Source organism: Dreissena polymorpha, chromosome 2 (assembly GCF_020536995.1).
Source record: "Dreissena polymorpha isolate Duluth1 chromosome 2, UMN_Dpol_1.0, whole genome shotgun sequence".
Taxonomy (NCBI): Eukaryota; Metazoa; Mollusca; class Bivalvia; order Myida; family Dreissenidae; genus Dreissena; species Dreissena polymorpha.
In genome coordinates, this window is record NC_068356.1 from 29,954,251 (window position 1) to 29,973,466 (window position 19,216).

A 19,216-nucleotide genomic window follows, 5' to 3' on the forward strand; every position below is an offset into this window, starting at 1 on the left:
GCATTGTTTCTGCATCTGTTATCTATACTCGAGAAAAATCGGCGGTGACTTTTAACGTTCCACATAGTAAATTATTTAAGCTGTAGACTGTGCGCAATGCGTTCCTCAATTATTCAACTCAATAAATTGATACCCAGTCTACAACAATACCGGTCAGAACCGGTCAACGAGACAAAGCATAATGGTTGGTGTGAAAACAAAGCAGAGGTGTAACAGTACATCTTATCGGCTTAGATATACAATTAACACGGATCTGTCCCTGAAAGATCAATAGATTAACAACTTTTACCTCCTAGTGGTCGCTTAATTCAAGATTCGGACATCAAAATACACAAAAATCAGCGGTCTCTGGTCGCGTAAGACAAAATTCGCTTAATACAATATCATTATATAGCGAAAAAGCTCCGTGGGATTTCAAAATGGTCGCATGAGACAAAGGTCGCTTTATACAAGTGGTCGCATCCACAAGATTGACTGTATCATTTGGCAGGTTTAGAAATTATCTCCCTTTTATAGCTTATTACTTCCCTTGGATTGTACTTTTTACTTTTGACTGTGAAGGATGACATTGACCTTAAAATTTGTTTAAGATTATATCCTTTAAAAAAATATTACTTCCCTTGTGAAAATAATCTGTACCTGCCAAATGATATAAAATATAAATTATCTCCCTTCAAAGCTTGTTACTTCCCTTGGATTTTGTTTTTTGACCTTTGACCTTGAAGGATAACCTTGACCTTTCACCACTGAAAATGTGCAGCTTCACGAGATACACATGCATGCCAAATATCAAGTTGCTATCTTCAATATTGCAAAAGTTATGGCCAATGTTAAAGTTTTCGGACGGCAGACAGACAGTTCTAATGCTATATGCCACCCTACCAGGGGCATAAAAAGCAACTCTCAAGAAGGAAAACTATACCTTGGAGAAATATCCAACCAAATGACAGCCTTCTTCATCATTCTGGGTCAGTGCATAGAAGAGAAAGGGTTCAACGTCGTAGTAAAGAGTCTTGTGGTCCAGAAACAGCTTTGCAAGGAGACACAGGTTTTGGCAGTATATCTTGCTCACATTGCCGTCCACTTCAAATACTGACAGCCCGTTATGGCGGTAGATCTCATTTGCTGGCGGGTGCTGAAGGCCACATTTGTTCTGAAATGTAATGTCACTTTAAACTTTTATAAATCATTTCCAGATGTTTAAGAATTTTGTAATTCACAAATATGTGAAAAAAAACTTTGAAATGAATGCCATTCATTCCTGGAATTGTGTGTAATGTGAAATGAATTGAAGCAAATGTCAAGGTAAACAAGAGCACCGCATAACGGGTGCCACGCTTGGCTACGGGTGCAGTTTTTAATAAATTAAAGCTTGTCAGATTTTTTTTTTTTAAAGGTCACAGTGACCTTGACCTTTGACCTAGTGACCCCAAAATAGGTGTGGCATGTAGAACTCATCAAGGTGCATCTACATATGAAGTTTCAAAGTTGTAGGTGGAAGCAATTTGATTCCTGAGCCAAGGTTCAAAACCTTAACAAAATGTTAATGTTATAGTACGACGCGGACGGCGGACGTCAACGACAGCGGACGACACGACAAGCTGGCTATGACAATACCTTGGGTTTTCTCTGAAAACGCCGAGCTAAAAATAAGGTAAAAACATACTTGTATTGATGAACTGTACCAATAAGTTATTGTCATACAAGCTGTAAATGTTATGAATATAAATGCATACCATGTGTCTCTGTAAAACACTCCTGCTTTTCATGTACTTCAAGCAGTATTCACAGATGTACAATTTAGGAAGTCTGAAAATAAAAAAGTTCAATAAATTATACCCATAACATCAAGTTTGTTGTTTGTTAAGTAATTTAACATTTGAAGAATATCATTTGTTAATGTTGACAAACATAAAGCAACAGTTATAACACACAGAAGTTAAATTAAAATCAAATCCAACAAGTTGTTTCGTGACAGTGCTCACCTAGCATACTCCTGTGGATATGGTGAGGAGTACCAGGTCTGTATCTCGTACTTCCCAAACTCAATACACGGAGGGTAGGGTCCCTGAGCTGGCACCACACTGGCTGTAGAGGACGTACTGGACGTGGGGGCTAGTGATCCTGAGGCAGAGTTCTGGTTCCCAACTGGGGCCGATGTAGTTGTACTGGTATGTGTCATAGACATGGTCAACACTGACCCCAAACTCGTAGTTGAGGGCCCATGATGAAGGCTTGTGTTCAATAACTCTGCTCCAGTTATTGATGTAGAGTTCTCTGCAGACTTTGGGTTTCGATGTAGTGCCTGATCTTCCATTTCCTGGAAACCAGTGTCAAGCTGTCACCCAACACAGGCAACAAGGAGACGATAAGAACTAAGGCATACAAACACAAGCAAGCAAATAGCATGCAAAACAAAATAAAGACTCAACTTCAATTGAGGCTCCTAAAAAACATGCCTATTACAGTACGAGAAAACTGAATACAAGTATTTCAAAACAATAAGTGTTTCAATTAATTACAATACACAATAAATACTCATGCAGCTATTGTCGTTAAAAAACCAGCAATAAACACACAAACTCCAGTGGAAGCATTACAAGTATAAATAAATTGGCCCATTTGATTAAGTCCAAAAGTAGGTCAAGACGAGGTTAAAATGAGTTCAGGTGATGTGGCTGTGTTTATATTATTTTAAGACCTCATCCACTCAAGTATTAATGCTTTGTAGCAAGCAGTTTTGATATTACAGAAATTGCTGCATTATGGGGTGACCAATAAAACAGACATTCTGAAGTAGTCCAAAAGGTCAATATTAAGGTCAATATGAGGTAAGGTCATGTTGTTGTTGTGAAAGTGTTTTTCTATGAGCTTTTGTTTAGGACCAAAACATTCTAAGAGTTTTTATACCAAACATGTCATTTTGATTAACCTCGTACAGACAGAAAAACAAATGATCGAACAGGACTATCCCTGTTGCTTCTCAGAATCTTAAGATTCAGGAGGGGGGGGGGGGGGGGGGGGGGGGGGAGGGGGGGGGGGGCATAAATTAATGCTATAAGAATACACAATTTCATAAAGCTGCATGATAAAAATACAGCCAGAAAAGAATCAGTCATTTGTTAACACAAGAAGGCCTAAAAAGGTCCAAAGTCGCTCACCTGAGATAACAAGAATTTATTGGGACAAAACTTCTGACCAAGTTTCACAAAGATCGGAAAATAAATGTGACCTCTAGAGTGTTAACAAGATTTTACAATAGCCTTATATAGCCATGCAAGAGGGCCTGAAAGGCCCAAAGTCGCTCACCTGAGATAACAAGATATTATTGGGACAAATCTTCTGACCAAGTTTTACAAAGATCGGAAAATAAATGTGGCCGTTAGTGTGTTAACAAGGTTTTACTATAGCCTTATAAGGAAAAATGCCCCGCCCCCTGGCAGCCATGTTTTTCAACCAACCAGCATCATTTTTTAACTCGTCCAAGATATTATCGGGATAAATCTACTGACCAAGTTTCATGAAGATCGGACAGTAAATGTGGCCTCTAGAGTGTTAACAAGATTTTACTATAGCCATATAAGGAAAAATGCCCCGCCCCTTGAAAGCCATTTTTTTCAAGCAAACATTATTATTTTCGCACTCATCCAAGATATCATTGAGACCAATCTTCTGATCAAATTTCATGAAGATTGGACAATAAATGTGGCCTCTAGAGTGTTAACAAGGTTTAACTATAGCCATATAAGGAAAAATGCCCCGCACCTGGTGGCCATGTTTTTCAAGCAAAGGTTACCATTCTTGAACTCATCCAAGATATCAATGGGACAAATCTTCTGAGCAAGTTTAATGAAGATCGGAAAATAAATGTGGCCTCTAAAGTGTTAACAAGGTTTTACTATAGCCATATAAGGAAAAATGCCCCGCCCCCTGGCGGCGATGTTTTTCAACCAACCGGCATCATTTTTCGAACTTGTACAACATATTATTGGGATGAATCTTCTGATAAAGTTTTATGAAGATCAGGCAATAACTGTGTCCTCTAGAGTATTAACTAGATTTTACTATAGCCATATATAGCCATATAAGGAAAAATGCCCCGCCCCTTGGCAGCTATGTTTTCTAGGCAAATGTAACCATTTTCGAACTCATCCAAGATATCATGGAAACCAATCTTCTGACCAAATTTCATCAAGATTGGACAATAAATGTGGCCTCTAGAGAGTTAACAAGGCAAATGTTGACGCCGCACAACGGACCACGGACAAAAAGTGATCACAAAAGCTCACCATGAGCACGTTGTGCTCAGGTGACGTTGTGCTCAGTTGAGCTAAAAAATAATTGCATAGAGCATACTGATATCATATGTATGTACAAATGTTATTTTACCAAGCTTTTAAATAATCGTCTTGCTGTTCTTATATCTATCTTAAATTCAATTATGATCTTTCCATTATCCGCTCATATTAGCAAACTACAATTATGAAAATCTGGACATGTTTTGATAAAATATGAAGTCTTAATGCAGAGAAATAGGTCATTTCAAGTTTTCTTACTCTTAGTTCAAAACAGATCAAGTACATTTTTGTCGGCCAATATTTTAACAGTATAACAGTTTGGTCAAGACTAGTAGAAACAACAAGATATGTGTTTGTCAGAAACACTATGTCCCCTTTTGTGCCGCTTTGAAGCTATATATTTGACCCTTGACCTTGAAGGATGACCTTGACCTTTCACCACTCAAAATGTGCAGCTTCATGAGATACACATGCATGCCAAATATCAAGTTGCTATCTTCAATATTGCAAAAGTTATTGCAAAATGTTAAAGTTTGACCAAACAAACCAACCAACCAACCAACAAACCAACAGACAGGGCAAAAACAATATGTCCCCCACTATAGTGGTGAGGGACATAAAGCATTTACCTTAGAAAATTATTATCAATCCAAATAACGATTTTATGGAGACAACTTAATGCAAAATTAAATATAATCTGTATCAAGAAAGTATAATTGTTTATGGCATATAGACAACACGGGAGACATAACCACCACTATCAGGTCATGCGGCTTTTTTTTAAAAGATGTTCAAAATACAATATCAAGCCATTTCTAGTAAGAACAGCTAATATACATCAATAAATATGAGCACTTTTAAAAGAGAATGCCATGCTACAAACAACTGTATTTTTTATTATTGGTTTTTAAAGCTAACAGCAGAAAAAGCAACATGCCTGTGTTTGGGTCATAGTCAACAAACTCATGTGAAAGTAGCTATTTTTAAGGCTTATTAAAAGAAATTGTCAAATAATAATAAAACAAGGGCTGTTTGTAAAACATGCATGCCCCCCATATGGGCAGTCCGTTGTAGTGGCAGCCATTGTGTGAATACGATTTTTGTCACTGTGACCTTGACCTTTGACCTAGTGACCTGAAAATCAATAGGGGTCATCTGCGAGTCACGATCAATGTACCTATGAAGTGTCATGATCCTAAGCAAAAGCGTTCTTGAGTTATCATCCGAAAATCATTTTACTATTTCGGGTCACCGTGACCTTGACCTTTGACCTTGTGACCTCAAAATCAATAGGGGTCATCTGCAAGTCATGATCAATCTACCTACGAAGTTTCATGATCCTAGGTGTATGCGTTCTCGAGTTGTCATCCGAAAACCATTTTACTATTTCGGGTCACTGTGACCTTGACCTTTGACCTAGTGACCTCAATATCAATAGGGGTCATCTGCGAGTTATGATCAATCTACCCATGAAGTTTCATGATCCTAGGCGTATGCATTCTTGAGTTAATATCCGGAAACCATTTTACTATTTCGGGTCACCATGACCTTGACCTTTGACCTAGTGACCTCAAAATCAATAGGGGTCATCTGCAAGTCATGATCAATCTACCCATGAAGTTTCATGATCCTAGGCGTATGCGTTCTTGAGTCATCATTCAAAAACCATTTTACTATTTCGGGTCACCGTGACCTTGACCTTTGACCTAGGGACCTCAAAATCAATAGAGGTCATCTGCGAGTCATGATCAATGAACCTATGAAGTTTCATGATCCTAGGCCCAAGCGTTCTTAAGTTATCGTCTGACAACCACCTGGTGGACGGACCGACCGACAGACCGACCGACCGACATGAGCAAAGCAATATACCCCCTCTTCTTCGAAGGGGGGCATAAAAATTAATACATAGAGCAAAACAAATGTTTGAAATGTGTATTCAATAACACAGAGTAACCTTAATGATGATTTGTAGTCCAGCTAATTAAACTTGGCCAACACATGAAAATGAGCTTACACTTTACGACAAGAGCCTTGGACATTTAAAGAAGTCGATATAAGGTGCTTTAGAACAGTGATCTACGGAAGCACCGGCAGCTGGCGATTTCACCGGTAACTGAAAATCTTGGCACCAGCTACTTTTCCCCAAAATATCAATTCAAAACAACGCAAACTAGAGCTTTGTCACAGACGTGACTATTACCCCACACATGTCGCATTGGCACACAATATTTTGCATGTCGTCTTCACAAAAAACAGCAGACAACATGCTCAGTTTTAAAAACGCACTTAGTGACCCCTTGACCTAGTTTTTGACCCAGAAAGGCCCATGTTCTAACTTGGCCTTAAGATCATCTCCATACAACTTCTGACCGAGTTTGGTGAAGATCTGATGTAAACTTCTTGAATTAGAGAGCGGACACCATGCTGAATGTTAAAAAACGCACTAAGTGACCCTGTGACCTAGTTTTAGGCCCGAAATTGCCCATGTTCAAACTTGTCCTAGAGATCATGTAGATACAACTTCTGACCAAGTTTGGTGAAGATCGGATGAAAACTACTTGAATTAGAGAGAGGACACTTAATACGGACCGACAGACAGACCGACCGACAAGTTCACTCCTATATACCCCCCTAAACTTCGTTTGTGGGGGTATAAAAATGCTGTTTTAGTTCTAAGTTGCTGTCTACTTTGAAAATATAACTGGCAATTCAAATTTTTATGGAGAACACTGTAGTTGTAGAGCTGGTATTTACCTTATTGAGGGCATCCTGTGCTCGGTCCTGGGCCTGGTTGAACAAGTCCACATCCTCCTGCTCCACCCCAGGGGGGAGGGGCGTGTGGGGCTGCATCTCACAGTCAGAATCTACAACAGAACACACTTACATACCACCAATATACATGTGCCCTAAGTGACACTACAACTGGGTTACAAGACGGAGGACTTTATTGTCACTTACTTCTAATTGATTAAGTAAATGGGAAACATCATTTCACATTTAGTGCATTCACATTTTAAGTAGTTAATGACTTATGGAATCAGGTAATGTTGACTTTGTAGCATATCAGTTTTTGTCTGTAAACTTATGAATATTGTAAAAAGACAGTTATATCAAAAAGTAAAATACATAAATATTGTATATTTCAAAAAGCAACTATTAGCTTAAACAAAATATTTAATAATCTGTGGTTACCTTCCATCTATTAACACAATTAACTTATATTTGATTTGGTGAATATATGTTTTAAAAGTATTTTGTTCTTCCTTTAAGATTATAAATATGTAAACATGCTTCAACAATAAGGCCAGAGTTTTTTAATAAATAGATTTTCGGACCCGCCGACTCCTATTTTTGACGAAACCAAAAAAAAAAAAAATTATATAATTTCAATCTCGGATTTTTTTTCGGGTGCCAAAAGCCGGGTTTTAGACACAAAACGCGTGTCGGGTTTTAGAGAAGTAATTTATTTAAAGCGTTTACCGATATCGCGTGTAAATGTATCATAAGCGCTTCTGTAACATCGATCATTTTTACTGAAAACATGCAAAATGGTGGCGAGACCACAAATTAATGCCTTTATACTGGTTTGGACTTATTATTTACCAGGATGCTAAAACAACAAAACAATTTATCAAAGCCACTAGTGACCAATCAATTGGCGATGTTGTGCGCAAACATGTTAATGAACACGACGAAATCGCTTCACTAAAAGCGTCTAAGACAATGATTGACACAGATAAGGTTAAGTGTGACCCATCTATGCCAGTTAATGTTTTGGTCGAGAGCGACTTGAAATGCATACATGCTATTTTAAAGTACCAAACCACACAGGATCGTAGTATTATAAAAGAAAATGCATTTGATGTCCTAATGGCGATGAGGAGGAATTACTGCTACCTTCCATCTGCCAGGTAAACCATTTGTAAATTATTTAAGAAATTTTACAATTTAATATATGCAATATATTCATTATTTGGCAAACCTGTCATTGCAATTAGCAGGCTGACCAAAAATAATGATTTTATTTATTTTTTATATTAACCCTTTCAGTGTGAGAACCAAATTTTGAAGGCCTTTGCAAACAGTTTGGATCCAGATGAGACGCCACAGAACGTGGCGTCTCATCAGGATCAAAACTGTTTGCTATTCTGATAGTATTCTTTGAAAAAATCGAAGAAAATGCTATTAAATTGTAGCAATTCAGCAGACGCCATTTTAGCAGACCACAAATTTCCAAGCATGCAAAGGGTTAATTACTGATTAATTGATAAAATACAAACCATTATTATGCCCCCCTTCGAAGAAGAGGGGGTATATTGTTTTGCACATGTCATTCCGTCGTTCCGTCTGTCGGTCCGTCCACAAAAATGGTTTCCGGATGATAACTCAAGAACGCTTAGGCCTAGGATCATGAAACTTCATGGGTACATTGATTATGACTGACAGATGACGCCTAAAAGATTTTGCAGGTCACTAGGTCAAAGGTCGAGGTCACGTTTGGGGGGGCATATGTCTCCGACCGCTGGATTTAATAAATCCAGATAATCTTGTTCAGTTCTAATGTAAATATTTACTGCAGATTAAGAGCTCGTTACAGAGACATATACTGTGTACTCTATGATGCGTTTTCAATATATTGTTTCTTTGCATATGTGTGCAAAATTTCCCCATTGGCCTATTAAAATTGATTTGTACTTGTGTCATGATCATGACTATGTTAACCATTGTTTGGTAATAACATTGTAAGATGATGATAATAATAATTCCATGCTATGCTGTGTGTCATGTTTTCTGCGTATTTTTATAAGTTGATAGTATTCATTATAATTTAGTTTCATACTGCATATATTGTAAAAAAAATGTGTTATTCTATCTCTACATAATTCCTCTTTGCTAAAAGATTGTAGTGGGAAACTTGTTCAGCTTTGTGTTTTACAATTTTAAATATTAAACCATCACAAGCTTAATCTTGTTAATTTTGTAACTAATAGATTTTGGTTTGTATTTTCTTTTAATACTCGAGCAACACTTGGAGTGTTTCATTTTTTAATTACATGTAAAAGATGTTGTTTTAATAGAGGAATATTAAAGTGCCTAGGCAGTGACATGGGGGATTGGATGACAGATTAAGATTTTTTAATTTGAAGATTGACTTTGCCAGAGTTTTTTTTAATTCAGATGTTCATTTTGTCTCAAAAGGAATTACTTGCAAAAGACATATTTGCGTGTTTGTGCATTTTCATTTGTAACAGAAACTGTTTCGGATAAAAGAAAATTATGCAACTATAATTATATTCGTATGAAATGCAGGTCTGTTAATAAATGTGTTTATTGCAAAATGTTTGTATGAGAATGTTTAGAACATAATAAATTTCATTGACATTTATTATTTTGGTCACGAAATATACAAAGAACTTCATACCATAACATTTTAAGCATAGTGCATTTTTTGTCACCATCTTTTTTTTTTTTTTTTTCCGTCCTCCTACTGGACATGTTTTGGAAAAAAATCCGAAAATCTTTTTATTAAAAAACTCTGGCCTAAATATGAAAAATAATTATCTCAACACAAACAGGTAAACGAGATAAAGGCTGGTTAAACATACTGGTAAAATGGGCCTGTTGACTTTGTCATGATACAGGTGTTTTTGATAAACATTTTAATTTACAGTGCTTAATGTATGTAGTGTGTTCATTAATGACAGAAATATTTTGTTGTTGTTTTTTCTCTTAAAATATCGAAAATCACAAACAATGAAGTTTATTGTAGACTTAGGTGGTTTGAATTATTTGTTGAGAATTTACAGAGTTGTGACTTTTAACATTGTAACCAAAACAGAGACGGTGTAATTTTTTTTTACTGTGTTGTCTGATGAATAGTATTGCATGTAATCAAGATCTGACAACAAAAACAACAATTTCACTCTATGAGGTACCTGCTTGATTTGCAACAAATTGCAAATAGGTTTGTACTACATCAAATTTGCTGTACGTTGATTTTATTGATATTTTAGCACACATGTATGCTAATTCTGTAATGATTCAATACTATTTTTTCCAAATGATCTATGAAAAATATACAGCTATTGTTCAGCGATGAATGGTTTTCAATAAATAAGCAATAGATTTCTGTGGACTACTACATTTATTCTGTAAAATGGTTCATTTTTATGAAATTTAAGACCTTACAGCAGTGATTTTTTTTGCTTTAATTTGTTACAGCCTGTGCCATTTGAATTGGGAAAATTAGCGCGATAAACCGTGACATTGGGAAAAATAGCGCGATAAACCATGAAATTGGGCAAAAATTAAGCATTATAAATAGGATTATAAGTAACAGAATTCATGTTGTTTTTAAGTGCATGTTCAGGGAGTTTTCTAGAAAAGGAGACTGGTCAAATTGGGATTTTTTTTAATCAATAAAAGTGGCAAGTTTGGGAATGATTTATGGACAAAAATGACTAAATTCAAGTTATAAATTTTGAAGGATGTTTAAAAAATAAAGTTGAGACCTAAATTTAAGAAATAATAATTAAGTTATAAGAGATTTCTTTAAAAAAAAACAAAAAAAAAACAACATTTTTTAAATTTTTTTTGGATGTTGGGCTTTTTTTTGGGAAATTTTGGTCAGATTTTTGGGAAAAAATGTGTATTTTTGCGATTGGGAAGCAGCCGAAAATCGGGTGTTATTTTGAGCAAAAAAAATCACTGTACAGAAAGTAAATTTATGAATATTCTGAACTTATGTAGTTAAACATTGATGGTGCATTTGAAGACATGATATACGTTTCATTTTTGGACATTATATTATATACTCAAAAGCATATTTTGCAAGCCACTTTCCTGAAAAATCAAATACCTGTTTTTCTGTATATATATATCATACATGCCATACGTCCCGATCTCGGCGGGACAGTCCCGCTTTTGGGCCCTTTGTCCCGTCGTCCCGCCATGAGACGATTTGTCCCGACATTCGTAAAAAACGATGTAAGGTGTATAGGTTCCAAATAAAATTCGCTATTCAAGCTCTGTTTTGCTAACACTTAACACCGCTAATCCCTTTATTGCCCCCAATTAACAATCCGATTCTACTTATCGTGTGTACCAGTGTTGTTTATGACACCTTATCAGCGATTTATCGGCTAATTATTGATTTCATCAGGCATTCACACCATGGTGGTCTTCAAGATAGTGGTCGCTTATTGCTATCAATAGTTTTATTATAATGAAATAAATGTTGAAAATGTGTTTATTTTGTATTTGTTTGAAACGGTTTACAAAACAATTGTTTTGTAAAATTAACACTATGTCATAAATGAGTCTTTTACATTCAATGTTTAGTTCCAATATAGTGGGATATTTCGAATGTTCAATATACCAAAATCGCAACAAACAGTCCAATAAGTGATACCCATCCTGTGTAGTGTAATTGTAATAAAAACAACGAGGTGCTATGCATGACAGTTTGACCCTACTCCAATTAAGCTAAAAACAACGAGGTGCTATGCATGACAGTTTGACCCTACTCCAATTAAGCCGCGACAATTGACAAGTAACAAACTGCGCATGGACACATGCTTAAAAAAACATCGCAACAAACAGTAAAAGTGGTACCCATCTTGTCTTGTGTTATTGTAATAAAAACAACGTGTTGTTATTCATGACAGTTTGACACTACCCCAATACAGCGCCTGACAATTCACAATTCAGTTTAATCTGTGTATATAAGAAGAAAACAAACTACGGAAATGTGTACGGCCGCGCATTCCATGTGTAACTGCGTTAATGTTTGCAATTGAAATTAATATAATGAGTATTGTTGTCGTAATGTTCTAGATTTTGTACTCTCAAACAGATGAATATTATCTTCGTTGTTTGCTATTGTCTTATTTAATAAAACTGTTATTGTTATGTTTTAGATTTCATGCTTCATATCAGATGTTTTATGTCTTGAATAAAAGTATCAAGAGTTTTTGTTAGTACTATACTGACTATAGAAAAGGTGGAATGATAGATCGTTTTAGGTGTCATGCCAACGACTGACTGAATTTTCGACACACATTAATCTTAGTTCATTTTGTCCCTATTTTTAATAGGACTACTGTCTATTTAACAGTAATTTCTTTATATTGTTTACATTGACATAGCAGTATTACTTTAAGTATGCTGTTTGTTGTCAGTACAACTGTTTATAAGTTTAAAATATGCTATAAATATAAAAATATTAACATTATCTATGAATTTTTATAATATGGAATCATGTTGGCATATTAATTTTTTTAAAGGGCGTGTAGATGACATTAACTTTTTTATTATACAGTTAAAGGTCTTCATATTTTCAAATACCTTACCTATACATAATACATGTAACCAGAGCTCCAGATAAGGATTTAGTCTAAAGGGTATTTAACACCCTGATATTATTGTTAAAGCGTATTTTACTCCTTTGTTTCAGCCAAAAAGGGTATTTAGGAATATTTAGGGGTATTTTCCATTTCCATAGAAATCTGACAAAGTAATGGCGTGTTTAATCTAGAAATAGTATTAGTTGTTATTTATATTATATGCAAACAGAATGAATTTAAAATGAAGATATGAACAGAATTTCTTTAAAATTATTCCGGCAGAAGCCGCTGGTCGCTTAAAACGTCCCGTTTTTGATCCACAAACATGAGGGGTCGCCATTTTTATTACAAGCTTATTTTTATTGACTTTTGGTTCAAAGTTTAACTTACACTGAAAACTCAACTGAATTATTGGTTAAACCGGTTACGCACTTTAATTGATTAAAAATACGTACCAATATTTGTAGTGCGTTTTATTACGTACTGGGCCGATTTTTAATGCGTTTTCTTATTCTTTTAATGCGTAAATACGCAGATACGCCTCTTATCTGGAGCTCTGCATGTAACTCACAAAATATTACTTTAAAACTAAACAAATAATAGGAAGTGACACAAAAAATAACAAGAGCACCGCCTTGCGGGTGCAGACCGCTCATCTATTTTCTTTTTAAAGGTGAAGGGACTCTCATTTTCAATCACAAAGGAGGGAGGAGTGGAGTGAAGAGGGGTGTATAGTGTGGGGTTGTGGACATTTATTACACTATCTTCCAAAAAAGCGAAAAAAAAAAAAAAAAAAAAAAAAAAAAAAAATGGGGGGGGGGGGGGTATAGTGTGAGGGTGTGGTGATAATTTGTGAGATGATCTTAAAAAAAAAAAAAAAAAAAAAAATCAAAAAAAAAAAATTTGGGGGGTGGGGTGGGGTGGGGGGGGGTGGGGTGGGGGTATAGTGTGAGGGTGTGGTGGTCATTTGTGAGATGATCTTAAAAAAAAAAAAAAAAAAAAAAAAAAAAAAAAATTGGGGGGGGGGGGAGGGGGGAGGGGGGGGGAGGGCACGGGGGATGGTTTGGGTGAAGTCTATAGTGGTATGTCAGGTAAGAGTAGTTTCATCAAAGTATCAATCAAATCTAATCATAAATAAAGAAGTTATGGCAATTTTAGCAAAATTTAATAATTTGACCTTGAGAGTCAAGGTCATTCAAAGGTCAAAGTAAAATTCAAGTTGCCAGGTACAGTAACCTCATGATAGCATGTAAGTATTTGAAGTTTGAAAGCAATAGCCTTGATACTTCGAGTGGATCGAAACACAAAATTTAACCATATATTAAAAGTTACTAAGTCAAAAAAGGGCCATAATTCCGTAACAATGACAACCAGAGTTATGCAACTTGTCCTTTTACTGTACCCTTATGATAGTTTGTGAGTGTTCCAAGTATGAAAGCAGTATCTATGATACTTTAGGGGTAAAGTGACCAAAACATAAATCTTAACCAAATTTTCAATTTTCTAAGTATAAAGGGCCCATAATTCCGTCCAAATGCCAGTATGAGTTACATAACTTTGCCTGCACCGTCCCCTTATGATAGTTCATAAATCTTGCAAGTATGAAAGCAATAGCTTTGATACTGTAGGAATAAAGTGGACCTAAACACAAAACTTAATCATATTTTCGATTTTCTAAGTATAAAAAGGGCACATAATTCTGTCAAAATGCCAGTCAGAGTTACATTACTTTGCCTGCACAGTCCCCTTATGATAGTTAGTAAGTGTTGCAAGTATGAAAGCAATAGCTTTGATGCTTAAGGAATAAAATGGACCTAAACACAAAACTTAACCAAAATTGTCAATTTTCTAAGTATAAAAAGGGCACATAATTCTGTCAAAATGCATGCCAGAGTTATCTAACTTTGCCTGCCCAGTCCCCTCATGATAGTTAGTAAGTGTACCAAGTTTGAATGCAATAGCATTGATACTTACTGAGAAAAGTGGAACTAAACGCAAAACTTAACCAAAATTTTCCATTTTTTAAGTATAAAAAGGGCACATAATTCTGTCAAAATGCACGCCAGAGTTATCTAACTTTGCCTGCCTAGTCCCCTCATGATAGTAAGTAAGTGTACCAAGTTTGAATGCAATAGCATTGATACTTTCTGAGAAAAGTGGACCTAAACGCAAAACTTAACCGGACGCCGACGCCAACGCCAACGCCAACGCCAACGCCAACGCCGACGCCAAGGTGATGACAATAGCTCATAATTTTTTTTCAAAAAATAGATGAGCTAAAAATGAAAATACATATTTGTACATATAAATTTAAACTTCAAACCATTTTGCATGCAGGGTTAGCAGAAGCACATATTACCAAGGGTATGATGACTGGGAACAATGATTGTCACCACTCTGCCATAACTTGCCACCACAGCAGCATAGCAAAGCACCTTTGAACCTTGATTCATCTACAGCTACTTCTATTAAATGTTGGTAACTGTTTAAAACGTCTGGTGTGTTTTTCATTTTTTCAGCTCCAGTGTAGTGTCACATGACAAAATTTACCATGTGTACCATCGACACATGAATTTTCCTGTGCAAAACTATTCATGACTGTAATACTTTTGAGAGATTTCATGCAGTTTGCTGTTAAGGCAGAGAGGCGCAGCAGCGGAGTATGGTAGGTGAAGGACAGTGATGTAATACATGATACAAGTGAGCACAGCAGAACAGCCACTTGAAAGAAGCATGCATACAAACCAATGGAGGACTGTTACAGACATGAGAGTTGGTTCAACTAAGAGGATTTGGTACGAAGGAATGAGCAACCCCTGCTAGTCTACAAACACCACTACTAGCATTCTAGCTGCTATACTCTGAGCACAGAAGACCACCTATCATCGTCGCTTACCCTTCCTAGATCTGCTGTATCCTGTCCCGCTAGACAAACTTCTTGACCGCGAGCAGGAGTCTACACTTGATGTGGAATACTGGTCGGAGTGATAGCCTTCCATCAGAAGATCTTCTCTGAATGCTAAAGGTTGTAGCATCCTAGGTGGGGATTCCCTTGAAAGTCTTGGAGGTCGACCTCTTCCTCTTCCCCTCCCTCTACCAAGGTGCGCTAACTTTCGAGTCACTACTATTTTTCCATCAATCACAGTATGCATGCTTGTGCAATTGCTGTCTTTGACATCTACACTACTCTGAGAGCTATCACATTTGCTACTTATATCACAATTTGCCTTCACTTTTTTATGTTTTTGGTTTGAATTATACACTGGCAAGGAGCGCTTACGCTCTCCCTGTGCAGTAAAAATATGTGAAAGACCATCAAACAATCCTTTCAACTGTCCTGAACCAGGAGGTTCTGCCAGTTTTTTCCGCTTCCTATGCACATTGTATAATTTTGACTTTCTTATAAGTTTGCTAGCAGCTTGTCGAGACTGACTTTGGTTCTTTGCTTTTCCAGCAACTTTTGAGTTTGTTTTTTGTTTAGATGATTTTATCTTGACTAATTCTGCACTGGAGCTTAATGAAACACGAGACTTGCGTTTGTCTGAGGGAGTAAAAAACCTAGACAAACCATCGACCAAACCTTTTGGCTTACTTAGTGCAGATAAGGGTTCAAAGGTGCTTTCCTGATCAGAGTCGCTAGAGCTCTGGTAACATGTGGGAAACTTGGACTGAATGTCTACTTTACCCGAACTGCTATCATGATCACTGCCCATCTTCTTACTACATTCCAGTTTCTTGCGTGGGGGTCTTTGATTTGGAGGAATCTTGGGACACTGATACTGCCTGAAAGAGTTTCTTGATTATTACAAACAAAGGTAAGAAGCAAATAAAAAAGAAACTATCACTGAGCATGAGTAAAATCTCCACATACTGCTTTACAGATGTTACGGATTGACCTGAAAAGCTTTAATATAACATCAACAGTAGCTTTGTGGATTTGCATGCAGGACACATCATCTCAGAAAGAAACAAGAAATGTGTCCACACAACACGGATGACCCAACTGTCACGACAAAAAAGCATATTACTGTGTAAATGTTTTTGAGAAGTACATCGCCTTTATTTTATTGAACTATTAGTTTGCTGCATAACAGGTTTCAATATTTAAATTTTGTTGTTTGTTACGCATGTCATCTGCTGCAGTTTGTAGATGGTTTTTTCTGCCAATTCTTTGCATTTTTGGTGAAGATTGGATGAAAACTACGTCAAATAGAGAGCGGACACCATGCTGAATGTTTAAAACGCACTTAGTGACCTAGTTTTTTGCCCGGCATGGCCCATGTTCGAACTTGGCCTAGAGATCATCTAGATACAACTTCTGACCAAGTTTGGTTAAAATCAGATGAAAACTACTTGAAATAGAGAGCGGACACCATGCTGAATGTCTAAAACGTACTAAGTGACCCCCTGAACTAGTTTTTTACCCCCTGACCTAGTTTTAGGCCCGGCATGGCCCATGTCGTACTTGGCCTAGACATTATCTAGGTAAAACTTGTGACCAAGTCTGGTGTAGATAGGATGAAAACTACTTGAATTATAGAGCGAACCCCATGCTGAATGTTTAAAACGCACTGAGCGACATAGAGACCTAGTTTTTGGCCCAGCATGGCCCATGTTCGAACTTGGCGTAGACATTATCTATATACAACTTCTGACCAAATTTGGGGAAGATCAGATGAAAACTACTTGAATTAGAGAGCGGACCCCATGCTGAATGTTTGAAACACACTTAGTGACCCGGTGACCTAGTTTTTGGCCGGCATGACCTATGTTTAAACTTGGCCTAGACATGCTCTAGATACAACTTCTGACCAAGTTTGGTGAAGATTGGATGAGAACTATTTGAATAAGAGAGCGGACACGAAAAGTGTGACGAACGGACAGACAGACTGACTGACAGTGCAAAAACTATATGCCGCCTGTTGGGGGCATATAAACACATTTCTTTTTCTTGTCTTGCTTTACGAACATATATCATTGATGACATTATAAAGCATGTAACAGAAATGATTGGAATGGGGCACTGACCTTCTGTGATGTCTAGATTTTCCATTTATATTGCCTGACCCATCACAACCAGGTGTTGGACAACTGCAACACACACATAGTCTTCAGGTCAATGTCAATAGCCAACAGACACAATATTTGACATCATACATTAAAATAACATAAAATACTCATTACACATGGTACTGAATGCTCTAATGGCCTGTACTCACCACTGCTTTGACTTGGGACTTTTCCCACTATCCGGAGTCTTTGGAATTCCTGATCTGCCATGTTTCTTCTTGTACTTCTCAGCCAACACTAAGTATGTTCTTCCTTTCTTATTCCCTCTGTCTGGATCACAGATATTGCATACCCACTGGCCTGATAATACAAAAAGACATAAATTTCAAGATAAACTGTGTAAGTCTTAATAAGCTTTATTTTAAAACAAATAATGAAATAGTAGCATTTTTGCATGTGGGTCATCATACTTCCGGTTGTCATTGAATGTTCTTTAAGATATTACATTTTTGCCAATGATTGTCAATAGTAATAAATTTATAATAACAATAATTTATATTGACGTATTTCAATAATTAGTAAACATTATTGTCACCATGCAGAAGCATAAATTCTATTCTCGTTATTGATGTTCAACTTTATTATTGTTAATAATAGGAGATATTTATTTGCAACACTTTATTTCAACTAATTAAATTGTGTCATCGACAGTTTCAACCGGTCACAAAAATATATGACTTTATCATAATAACACTTCACTTTCAAATCCTCCTTTCAAACAAGATCTTTATTTGTTGAAAAACAATTGTGTGTCCCATTTTCATGTTAAAATAAATAATGATAAAGGACAGTGTTTTTAAAGGGGCCTTTTCACAGATTTTGTCATATTTTGAAGTTAGTCATTAAATGCTTTATTTTGATAAATGTAAACATTGGATTTTAAAAGCTCCAGTGAAAAATCAAGAATAAAATTAAAACAAGATGTGTTTGTGAAACACAATGTCCACCTATATGATGTTTGACCTTGAAGGATGACCTTGACCTTGAGAAGGATGACCTTGACCTTTCACCACTCAAAATGTGCAGCTCCATGAGATACACATGCACGCCAAATATCAAGTTGCTATCTTAAATATTGCAAAAGTATTCATAAAATAAGCGATTTGGGCCACATATATTTGACCTCTGACCTTGAAGGATGACCTTGACCTTTCACCACTCAAAATGTGCAGCTCCATGAGATGCACATGCATGCCAAATATCAAGTTGCTATCTTCAATATTGCAAAAGTATTTATAAAATAAGCGATTTGGGCCACATATATTTAACCCCTGACCTTGAAGGATGACCTTGACCTTGACCTGTCACCACTCAAAATGTGCAGCTCCATGAGATACACATGCATGCCAAATATCACGTTGCTATCTTCAATATTGCAAAAGTATTCATAAAATGAGCGATTTTGGCCACATATATTTGACCTCTGACCTTGAAGGATGACCTTGACCTTTCACCACTCAAAATGTGCAGCTTCATGAGATACACATGCATGCCAAATATGAA

The 19,216-nt window shown here is 36.4% G+C and overlaps 1 protein-coding gene across 5 annotated transcripts in view; it reads right to left on the reverse strand.

Annotated features, from left to right (window-relative positions):
• Positions 1-19,216, reverse strand: part of LOC127866384 (histone acetyltransferase KAT6A-like) — a 58,540-nt gene that overhangs the window by 18,888 nt on the left and 20,436 nt on the right. For 3 of the 5 annotated variants that reach the window (XM_052406866.1, XM_052406867.1, XM_052406869.1), the window contains 7 exons: positions 17,863-18,013; positions 17,672-17,734; positions 16,329-16,426; positions 7,053-7,162; positions 1,986-2,338; positions 1,737-1,809; positions 923-1,153 (listed from right to left, as the gene is read on the reverse strand). In XM_052406866.1, coding sequence (XP_052262826.1) covers positions 923-1,153; positions 1,737-1,809; positions 1,986-2,338; positions 7,053-7,162; positions 16,329-16,426; positions 17,672-17,734; positions 17,863-18,013 — 1,079 coding nt within the window. Of the gene's footprint in view, positions 1-922; positions 1,154-1,736; positions 1,810-1,985; positions 2,339-7,052; positions 7,163-15,539; positions 15,934-16,328; positions 16,427-17,671; positions 17,735-17,862; positions 18,014-19,216 lie in introns of those variants that run through there. The other 2 variants (XM_052406868.1, XM_052406870.1) reach the window with 2 other exon arrangements.